The following is a 12,235-nucleotide window of genomic DNA, read 5'->3' as shown; positions in this document are numbered from 1 at the left end:
GTAACAGACATTCACGGCAAGCGTCCATAGAGACAGCGCATATTATTATTATTATTATTATTATATATTATTATTATTATTATTATTATTATTATTATTATTATTATTATTATTATTATTATTATTATCATTATCATTATTATTAGTATCATTATTATTATTATTACTATTGTCATCATCATCATCATCATCATCATCATCATCATTATTATTATTATTATTATTATTATTATTATTATTATTATTATTATTATCATTATTATTATTATTATTATTATTATTATTATTATTATTATTATTGTCATCATCATCATCATCATCATCATCTTCATCATCATCATCATTATTGTTATTATTATAATTGTATAAATGTACACATTAGTTAAATATTTTAATATTTACTCAATTTGACGGTTAACGTTTCAATTGTTTTTCAGGCCAGGTTCATGAATTGTAAAAAAGACCTTGGGGGCTTGGAAGTGGATAGTTTTGAAGCAGCCCTTCGCCCATTTATCTCAGAAGGTGTATCTGATGCCCATATTAGGACAATCTTCAGGAAAATGGACACTAGCCACCAAGGTGCTGTCAGCTGGGAAGAGTTTATCAATTTTGCAATTACTGTAAGATTCCCTGGCTTTTTTACTTTATAGATAAATCAATAACGTTTTAGCCGAACAAGTCCTCTATGGCACTTAACAATCACTCAGACTTTCATACACACTAACACGCCTACACACATTCTCCCGTACACTCAAACCCACAAAAAGAAATTTCTCTGTATCTACATACGCAAACTCTTTACATTCTCATTGCTATACCATATACCCTAAAGTAAAACATAAAGCATATTAATTGTCAAAATAAGCTCTTCTAAATTATTCGGTTTTCGGTTTCTTTTTAAAGATATCTATATTGTCACTGATTTTTGTATTATAAGAAAGGGAATTCCACAACCTGGACCAGTCACTCCGAAGGATTTGTTGTGAAACAAAGACTTAGAGGGTACCTCTGTCAGAAGAAGCATACTATTTGAAGTTAAGCGATCTACCAGGTCTAAAATGAGATACAAATTCATTTAACTAGGATGCTGTCAGGACATGAAAGGAGCTATAACAATAACCTCAAATCTTGAACTCAATGCACTGCCAATGAAGAATTTCCAGAATAGGGGAAATAGGATCGTCACGTTTTGATAACATCACCAATCTAGCCGACATGTTCTGAACTCTTTTGAATATTGTAATTGGGACAACCGATGAGCAGCGCATTGCAATAGTCAAGCCTACTAAGAATGGCAGACGTGACAAGCGTTTTAGCGATTTCAGTGTCAATCAAAGACCTAATACGACCAATGTTTTTAAAGTGTTAGTGACAGCTTTGAATAATTTTGGTGATATGATTATTCATGGACATGATGTTATCAAAAGATACACCCAGATTGCGATTGTATGCATTATATAATTTTCACTGCTACTCAATTAAAATTTAAAGTAAAGTTTTGTTTTAGTCTTAGATAGGGAACTTCATCAAGATAATTAAACTGTATATTAATAGTCTTGATTCAATGTTTCATATGTTTGTTTGAGTATTTGTGAAGGACTTTATTCAACAGCTGGTAGATCACTCGCTTCACACGCAAAGGGACCAAGATCGATCCCGGGTGCAGTCGAAACTTTTTTCTGACCCCCTCCTCCACTCCTACCCACCCAACAGTGAATGGGTAGTTGGAACTGTCAGATCTGGCGGAAGGTACTTTGCGATAGACAAGTGTTCTATCCAAAGGACCGTTTCACGCAATAGAAACCGGGATAAACTCCGGGTTCATGGATCTTATGGCTCTAAAGGACTACTTTGTAAAGAATTCAACAAATTATCTCACCCATCCCCAAATCAAAAAGAATAATATCGTGATAAGTTGTAGTTTTCATTGAATGATTTCTTTGTTTTTGTTATATTCTAATTATATTTAATACAGGAACACAGCATGCGTTTGTTGATGAATGAAACGATGGATGAAATGCCTTTCGGTAACGAAGTCAATTTACTCAAACACGGACACCGGGATCCGATCATGAGAATCTCATTTATGCCCAACATTGACGTCAATGCTAAAACCGTTGACTGGAACTTTGGTAAGACGTTATCAGATACGACAACTCCGCCTGGCCGGGGAGATCGGCGTTTGTGTGTGTGTTGAACCCGTGACCTTAAGAAGTCGGAGAGATAGAGTAATGTTTGAAGCGACTTTTTTGGGGGGTCGTGGATAGCTCATATGGTAGAGTCACGATCTCCCGGCCAGGCGGAGTTGTCGTACCAGTAAGGTCACGGGTTCGAGCCCCCATCGCCGCCGCGAAGTTTTTATTCTCTGTTGTCTTCTGTTACTTTCCAACTCACTTCGTTTCTTGTTATTATCAACATAAATGCCTGCTCCACTCACTTTTCTGAATTAACTATCTTTGCCTACATTTGGGAAACTAATTACTATAGCATGGACAGAGAGACTCCATATTATAGTTTCTATTGAATGTGGATTCAAGCTGAGTGAATTGAGAGCTCTACTATTTGATCTCTTGACCTTTTACAACGGCTTCTTTCGTGAACTGAATACTGAATTAAGTAGTCCTTAAGGGCCACAATGGGAAATGGAGCCGAAGTTTATCCGGTTTATGTAGTATTAAACATACAATAGCAATTGCTTGCCACCCTTTAGATAAAATGTTAGTCTGTCGCAAAAAAAAAAAAACCAAAAAAAAAAAAAAAACACTTCCGGTCAGGTCTAATAAACCTAGCTACCTTAACACTGCTGGGCTGACAGCGGTCAAACCAAAAGTATAAAATTAGTGCTCTATGATTTGATCAGCTGACCTCTGGCAGGAGTTTTTTATATATTTTTTTCGATAACTGAAAGCTGTAAATTAACTCTAGAATGAGAGTTAAGTCACATTTTTTAGTTGGAAGGTGCCCAGTTAAACAGCACATGATTTCAAAGTTTAGATATTAATAATAAACATTTATTTGTAGAGCGCTTTACTATCCATTGGTAAAATTATCAGCACCGCTTCACTAAGCAAGCACACATACAAACACATACAGACACACACGCAGGCACACACACACACGCCCTCAACTTTCTACTTCTCTTCTCCTATTCTCTCTCTCTCTCTCTCTCTCTCTCTCTCTCTCTCTCTCTCTCTCTCTCTTTCTTTCTTTCTTTCTTTCTTTCTTTTTCTTTCTTTCTGTCTCTGTCTCTATCTTCCTCTCTCTCTCTCTCTCTCTCTCTCTCTCTCTCTCTCTCTCTCTCTCTCTCTCTCTCTCTCTCTCTCACACACACAAATATATATATATATATATATATATATATATATATATATATATATATATAAATTATAAACAAAAACCATGAAATAATAGTGCTCAACACACAAATATATATATATATATATATATATATATATATATATATATATATATATATATATATACTAAACATACCAACACTTATATTACTACACATTATTATTCATTTAGAGATATTAATCAACTGTAGCATGTTATGCCTTATTCGCTTCAATTGATTCCCAGGTAAATACATGGTCCTGAGTCGTGAGGGAGTCATGTCGATCTGGTCATTGTCCCTGCGGCCGCTGTCTTACAACAATTTGAGGGTGGAGACTCGCAAGGACCAGAGCTGGTTTCTTGACATGGCCTGCATGTACCACAATAGCCATGTCGCCACCATTTCCTCGGGCAGGGATCTGGCACTATATGACTATACGGTCAGAGGATGGATCAGAAAGTGAGTCAAGACCGACCCGCGCATATTTGCAGGTCTGATAACCGAGCGCAAATAATTATGAATCTGTTTTAAAATTATTGTTGTAATGGACAATATGTTAAATTTGGTTTGAGAGTATTTCTTTTAGAACCATGAGCTCATCAAACAATATGGGTTATCAGACCTGCAAATAAGCACACGTCGGTCAAGATTCATGCGTGATCAGCCAACCGTCTTTATCGGGTATGATGTCGGGTGTGAGACTGAAGCTGAAAATGGAATTTACAAATCTAAATTGCAAGACTTGAATTGGAATAAACATATGCACAACGCGGCTATGTCGCCTTGTGGTATGATATTCGCCTTCGGAAAAGAAGGTCCTAGATTCGAGTTCTGCTCTGAGCAGCGCATAGCTGAGTCCTTGGAAAAGGTTCTTTATTCACATTCTCTAACCGTAAGCAAGTGAAAAATGGATACCTGATCGTTAACAGTACTGTCTCTGTCCGAAAAATAATTGCAACATAGCAAAAAGAGCCGTAATATCTCGTCCTGTATGTTAGGTGTTGCTATTTGTCAGGAACCTCTTGTATTGTAAACCGATTTGAGCACGTTTGCATGATAAAAGCTCACATTTTTTGGGTTTTTAAGAAAAATGAGTGACTTTCTAAAAATTGCATATGGCTTGAATCTTAAAATGTAATAATTTTGATTTTGAAATAATTTAGCATCACGTTCATTCCTACAAAGAACCGAATTGACACTTCGGATGACAGTTAGACAAACTGGCAAGTTATCTAAAATTATAAGATCGTCACTATTATGATATGTGTCAAGCTTTTTCACCATATGGTGGGACCCGTTTGCTTACTTGCTAGAGCACTCGCTTCATACGCAAAAAGACCGAGATTGATCTTGGACGAAGTCGAGTTTCTTTTCTATGATCTGGCGGAAAGTACTTTGCGATAGACTAGGGTCTTATCCAAAGAGTAGCAAGCAATTCCTCATTTCCGTTTCACGCTATAGAAGCCGACAGAAACTCCGGCTTCATGGGCTTATTAATGGCTTTGGCTTTGAAGGACTACTTTTCAGGACTTTCTCTTCTTCGAATGAAACTATTAAGAAATATAAATCATCTGTTTGAACATTCGCAACCATTCACAGAGGAAATATGAAAAATCATTGCAAAATTGTATGCTGTCAATAAGAACTATCCGTGTTATCCGTGTTTTCAATGTGGGGAATCAAAAAGGAAAGCCCCGCGAAAGAGCTGAATTATGGGCATGATCTATATTGACTTTCCATGTGCTCGAGGTCATTGGTCACGTTGCAAAATGTGCTCAAAGTGACCCACTTCGTGAAAAGTGCTCACATTACGATTGGTCATTTGATCAGTTTGACACATGGGTATATTAATAAATTGTGTAAACAAAGCAGCGTGTTTACATTTGTTAAGAAATGTCCAATCGTTGGACAGCAACAAATCATGTGATTGATGACCTGGTTGAGCGAAAAGATGAATATAATCGCTCCCATTGTACTTAAGAAAAGAGCACCAGAGCTCGAGCTGCACCGCTGTCAGTGTCTCGTTTTTTTTTTGTTTTTTGTTTTTTGTTTATTATTATTATTTTTTTTGTTTGTTTCTTTGTTTGTTTGGTTTGTTTTTTTTTTTGTTTTTTTTTTTTTTTTTTTTTTTTGTTTTTTTGTTTTTTGTTTTTTGTTTTTTGGTTTGTTTTTTTTTTTTTGGGGGGGGGGGGGGGGGGCAAGAAACTTGACACCTATTGCTGACTGATTATGCGGTAATATTGCACTGCTGTTGAGGCAAGAGTTATCAGCATTTTTTCAAGAAGACCCTAGTATAATAACATGTTGGATGCATAAAGGGAATTTGTTTTTATTTGTTATTTATTTTTTTATCAAAACACATGATCCAAACGATAAAACTACCAATCAGCATATTATTATTATTATTTATTATTATTATTATTATTATTATTATTATTATTATTATTATTATTATTATTATTATTATTATTATTATTATTATTATTATTATTATTATTATTATTATTATTATTATTATTATATTATTATTATTATTATTATTATTATTATTATTATTATTATTATTATTATTATTATTATATCATCATCATCATTATTTTATTATTATTATTATTATATTATTATTATTATTATTATTATTATTATTATTGTTATTATTATTATTATTATTATTATTATTATTATTATTATTATTATTATTATTATTATTTTTATTATCATTATTATTACTTATGCATGTTAAATATATTCGACAAGATACCACATCCGCAATCTTGAGAATTGCGCATGTGTGATGGCGTACTGGGCAGGACTAAAGACGGAGGAGGCAATCCTAGTGCTTGGGGACAGCAGCGGGAGTGTTGTACTGTTGGAGTTTGATCTCTCGAATCTCATCCCGCTGTTTGGTCATTCCGTGAGGGAAGGTAAGGCATCAATCAGAGATACTTTACCTATTACTTAGTCACTTCCTTACTTCCTGTTGTGTCATCTCATAAGAAATCGACTTAGAAACGACCCGACACTCTTCTTCGTCTTGTACCAGTCTGTTACATTTTTTCAGTTGTCAGTCCTGTTCATACCAAATTCTAGAGGTGCCTAAATGAGTTAATACAATGTATAGTAAAATAGAGGAAGTAAAAATAACTTATGAAAGATACAAAACAAAAATCTTTAATAAGAGTCATTTAACTCCCTTTATTTTACTCAACAGTCCAGTTTAGTTCTTGATATCACCTAAACATGATCTTGGGGGGATCGACGACATATTGGCATCTTGACCTCTAATTTTCCTTCGGCGGTGGTTTTACAGATGTTGTTATGCGTTTTGTGTGACAAAATGTAATTCAATTTCACAAAAAGTAATTCAATTTCAAGGCCTATTAGAAAGAACCAGGGTTATCCTGATTTCTGTTGCATGAAAAAGTGAAACAAATGGTTGTTATCCTCTTGATAAACAAACATCGGAATTGAATAATGTAATGTTTGGGAAATGTTATCAGAGATTTTTACAACTCTTATCCAAATTGGAATCCATTAATCTGCATACACAGTTTGACAATAGAAACATTACTATAAACTATAGGGAATGAGATTAGCGGAAGAGTAGCGTCCCTTGATCGGAAGTCACGAGCGGAAAAGTTATTAGAGAGAGAACCTCATGTTGGTTGTTCGGCATGAGACACTTCACCGAAAGCGAGGACGAGAGAGACGCATGCGCAAAACCATTTTGACGTTCTCTCTGTAAGGTGATGTCCATTCAAGGGACGCTACTCTTCCGCTAATCTCATTCCCTATTGAAAACTAAAGCAAGACAGACGGAATCAGAGATATACATGGATATGAGCTAACGAAAGAATAAGAATTGAATAAGTAAGCAAATGAAAAAATAAAAAAGTAGACAGATCGGTAAAAGATATATATAAATATAATATGTGAATAGATATAATAATTTGGAATTGTATTTTATTTATGTAGATTTGAACAGATAGTTAGATAAATAGAAAGATATGCAAATAAATAGATGTGTAAACCAATGTGATAGATAGATAGATAGATAGATAGATAGATAGATAGATAGGTAGGTAGGTAGATAGATAGATAGATAGATAGATAAGTTAATTGATAGTATGGTATATTGAGAGATATATGGATAGTTATATATATATATATATATATATATATATATATATATATATAAAGAGAGAGAGAGAGAGAGAGAGAGAGAGAGAGAGAGAGAGAGAGAGAGAGAGAGAGAGAGTCGGATAGATTTTTAAATGTTTAAATATTTTAAAAGAATTAATGTCGTCCTTCATCAACTTTCCATCAGGCTGTTTTTCTATCTATTGGTGTGACATCCTCCGAGGCCAGTGTCACGGTACAACAGCTCGAGTCTTCCATCGCGTTCACGAGGATTGGGTAAAACAGGTAAACTACGTTAACTTATATCGATGCTGTGCGCTTAATTAAATTACTCACAAAATCCGCCAGCCGGATATAACGTATCAAGACACAAAACTATTTGTAATCTTAAACGTTTATACGTTTAAACGATTGATAAAATTTAGTGAAAACTACTCATTAAAATGTCTGGCTAAAAACAATGACAAAGACCTGAGTGGCGTAAATTTCGTTCCATCCATATCTTTGCATGAATTATTTGTATTTTCATCCTCTCTTTGTTTACAACCACTTTGTTGCCCACTGACCAAACATATTATTTTCTTATTGCCATATAAACTTTTAATTCAAGTACAGATCGATTTAAATAGACCATTTAGCTTTCAAAATATCTCGCAAATCCCGACTATGAGTGAAATTTTAGCAAATTTGATTCTAGTAAAATATTTTTCTGGCCAGATTAAGAAAAAGTGTTTTGTCGGAGTACAACAGTTCTGGCCATCTTACGTACTTTAAAAGTGAGCATTTAAAGTGAGCAAATTTATAGAGCAATATCCACAGACGTACCCAGAGCACTTTCCTAGGGGTCCGTACGTAGCAAACAGCAACAGTTAACACATGTTAGGCGATATTGCAATTTTTCCGACAGAAACAACGCTGCTAAAGGCCAGGTACTCATCTTACCCCTGAGTATAGTGAGAGAATGTGAGTAAAGACCCTGTTCCAGGGACGCAACTATGCGCGGGGCGGGTCAAAGTGGTACAATACACAACATCGCACTAGAAGTCATCAAAGCAAAATATCTCGGAGTAACAATAATTAAACGCCTGACCTGGAAAGACCATATTTCAAACATATGCAGAAAGGCAAACTCCTCCCTGGGATATTTGAGGAGAAATCACTGCGACTGTAAAGAAAACATAAAAGAGAAATGCTATAAAGCTTTTGCTAGACCAACACTCAAGTATAGTAGTACGGTATGGGATCCCTATCACTCCTCCGAAATGAAGGAAATAGAATCCATACAACAAAGAGCTATAAAATTCGTTAAAGACAATCGTAGAAACAAAGCAAAGCCACATGTGATACCCCATTTGGAACCAATGAAGGAAAGGAGAGAGAAGAATAAATTAAATGTATTTTACAAAGGCCAGAAAAACCAGGTCAAGCTGCCACCAACCGAACAAAAGGAAACCTGGCAAATTTATGTTGCTAGAATCTAGAGTGGACTGCCAGCTTCACTTGTTTCTGTGTTCAACTATAAGACTGGAACAACTTGGAAAGCTCCCGGTAAAACAATTGTGAATGCTGAGTCTTCCACGAGGAAGATTCAGCTTGAAGAGGAAAAAGAAGAAGAAGAAGAAGAAGAAGAAGAAGAAGAAGAAGAAGAAGAAGAAGAAGAAGAAGAAGAAGATGAAGAAGAAGAAGAAGAAACCCTGGACTTTCCGATCGGAAGAGGAGTGTCTTACTGCAAGCACTGACATGTAGCCACATACATCTTTCAGCTTTTGATAATTTGTACTGTGGCTGGATGACTCATTGACTAGTGCGAACGCTCTCTCTCTCTCTCTCTCTCTCTCTCTCTCTCTCTCTCTCTCTCTCTCTCTCTCTCTCTCTCTCTCTCTCTCTCACACACACACACACTCACACACTCTCTCTCAGCCAGGAGGAGGGTGCCATTTCAGTTGGATCCCGAGATTGGCTCTGACACCGTGATATTTTTGTTCCCTGTTTCCATTTGACCCTTCTCTATATCCGACATATTATACCATTGATGATTTACTGCACTGCAATATCATGATAATATGATAGATTTCTTAGGTAAAACCTCATGTATTGTCATTACAAATGTTGACCAGATACGTCACAATACATTGTTTGACCGAACGCACTAGGTTTTTAAAAAATTGTTTGGGGTCTTTTTGCTTGTTTTGTCTTTTTTTTTTTTTTTTTGTTTTATTTTGTTTATTTGGTTTTTTTTTTTTGCTGTTTGCGAAATTTGTATTTTGTACACATTTTAAATATGCACCAATTCTAAGAACCACGAGTATATATTTTAAACGCAGCATTTATGAACTGCTGTTACTCCAAAAATGATTGGTAACAAATTATCGTCTTAATTCTTTCTCTTATTGGCTGACGAAAGATTTTGAAACCCGAATAAACTGCATTAGATATTTTACTGTTTTTTAGTGCTCGTCTTTATAAAATATCCACAATTTCTAGCAGCTAAAATATATATATATATATATATATATATATATATATATATATATATATATATATATATATATATATATATATAATATGCTTGTATTCTGTCAATTTTCCAACCAGGTGATGTACGTACCCGAGCTGAACTCCATCCTGTCTTGCTGTATTGATAACGACACTGCCATGTACATGTCTTTCATAGATCCGAAGAAAAGGACTCCGACCTACTTCAATGCCATCAAAGGAATTCTTTGTTTCGATTACAGGTAAGACAAAGTCAATGACAATGACGTCAGTCACAAAAGATAAATTATTGGAACGCGTCAAACAAGTTTAGACATGTTTTAGACATAGTATGTGTTATGATGTATTATTATCATTATTGCGTTATTGCCCTTTGTAATTGTATTACTAATATTTTACTTCCATAAATAATACACTGAATTACATTTAATTACGCCTAAATAATGTCACAATTTAATATATTTTAAGAATACATTATATTCGTATCATTAGTTAACTCCACTTGTGCTTTGACGTTATATTACATAACGTATATTCCTGTTTATGTATATTTCTATACTACCATGTTAAATGTTACTAAGTCTGTGATATATGATTTATAGAGTTGACATAAAATAACTTGTTGACTGGCCACCAATGAGTGTCTTCCCTGTCAGCCTCTGTATGTTCTGCCTTTGGTGCATAACAGATGGAAATTATTGAGATTTGAAAGCGACAAAAGACAATGAAAAAAATGTTTGCGATATACTTTATAAGAGAAAAGGAAAACAAAACTTAATGTCCCCTACATGAACGCAATCTTATCTCCGGGCATTTGGTAAATAACTTTAATAAAAGCGAGATAACCGATTGCTTTATATAGACATGCCCAATGTGAAACAACACATGCGCATCAAGCTCAACCGCAGGCCATTCAGACATCATTATATCGCATGATTAATTTAGCCAGCCTTATTTTATGGTTTAATGTTGTAGAGTTGAATTTAACGAGTTAACTGTCGCACTCTGGAAAAACACGTATTTAAAAATTTGGCCAGAAAACTCGTCCTTTCAAATATCGATTGATTTAGATGACCGATCGATAGTTGAAGAACGAGTTTTTTGGCCAAATCTTTTAACCCTCTCCTTATCACCCATAGGAAAATCGTCACATTCGTTACCATGTAACCGACACATTTCTCATTCTGATTTCTCTTGTACACCACAAAATTTTTTTTAATGCTTTGATTACAGCTATAAATACTAAGCACTGTGTTGTAGAGCGTACTTGTTACTTTTTTGTTTGAGTGAGAAAAGTCTATTTTTGTGCTGGGTGGGTGTGAATTTTCGGGGAAAATTCTAAAAGTAGCTGGTAAGGAGAGAGTTAAAACGTGTTTTTTTCCAGAATACGACAGTTTACTGGTTTGAAATCCCTCCAATCACATTTCTTGTATATCTTTCTATTAGCCATGCATTGAACGTTCTGGCATGTGCAGGCATTGAGGGTTCCATTCTACTATTCAACCCTTACGTTCCTAAAAGAGCGGTTGCTTACATGGAAGGTAATCTACATCATGTGACGTCAGCGGCTTTCATTCTTAAAAGGCTCTAAATAATTCCATGGCTTTCATAATCTGTTGATTTTTAAAAGTTGCCAATTGCATGGGAGGGACGGGGGACAGACTCTTAGGTCATATCATTACTTATAACATAGGGGAGGGGGGAGGGCAGATTCTTTAGTCATATTGATACTTATAACATGGGAAGGGCGTAGATCCTGGTGATAGGGCATAGAAATCGTGATTATTATTATTATTATTATTATTATTATTATTATTATTATTATTATTAGTAGTAGTAGTATTAGTAGTAGTAGTAGTAGTAGTAGTAGTAGTAGTAGTAGTAGTAGTAGAAGTAGTAGTAGTAGTAGTAGTAGTAGTAGTAGTAGTAGTAATAGTACTAGTAGTAGTAGAAGTAGTAGTACTAGTAGTAGTTGTAGTAGTAGTAGTACCATTATGTTGTATTATTATCTTATTAAGTTTTAGTTAGATTATATGCATTTATTGAGAAAAGTCTTTTTTTATTTCAAAATATCTAAATTTACCCTTTTCTGGCCATAGTGAGAAACTAGAGAGTTGGCACTGGTGTAAGGTAAAAATCTTTAAAAAGTATGTATGGAACACTGCTAGACAAAGCAGGAAAGAATAATTTGCGATAAAGAAAAAAAAATCGCCTCTCTCGGCCGGGGATCGATCCTCAGACTTTCTGATTACCAGTCAGACG

The 12,235-nt window shown here is 34.7% G+C and overlaps 1 protein-coding gene across 2 annotated transcripts in view; it reads left to right on the top strand.

Annotated features, from left to right (window-relative positions):
- Positions 1–12,235, top strand: part of LOC144974131 (cilia- and flagella-associated protein 337-like) — a 39,565-nt gene that overhangs the window by 4,634 nt on the left and 22,696 nt on the right. For both annotated transcript variants that reach the window (XM_078917032.1, XM_078917033.1), the window contains 7 exons: positions 438–620; positions 1,976–2,132; positions 3,583–3,796; positions 6,095–6,261; positions 7,665–7,762; positions 10,073–10,215; positions 11,420–11,514. In XM_078917032.1, the coding sequence (XP_078773158.1) occupies positions 438–620; positions 1,976–2,132; positions 3,583–3,796; positions 6,095–6,261; positions 7,665–7,762; positions 10,073–10,215; positions 11,420–11,514 (1,057 nt within the window). The remainder of the gene's footprint in view (positions 1–437; positions 621–1,975; positions 2,133–3,582; positions 3,797–6,094; positions 6,262–7,664; positions 7,763–10,072; positions 10,216–11,419; positions 11,515–12,235) is intronic.

Source organism: Berghia stephanieae, chromosome 5, assembly GCF_034508935.2.
Source record: "Berghia stephanieae isolate SIO BIC M18660-M18661 chromosome 5, UCSD_Bste_1.3, whole genome shotgun sequence".
Lineage (NCBI taxonomy): Eukaryota > Metazoa > Mollusca > Gastropoda > Nudibranchia > Aeolidiidae > Berghia > Berghia stephanieae.
This window is presented reverse-complemented; position numbering and strand designations above follow the sequence as displayed.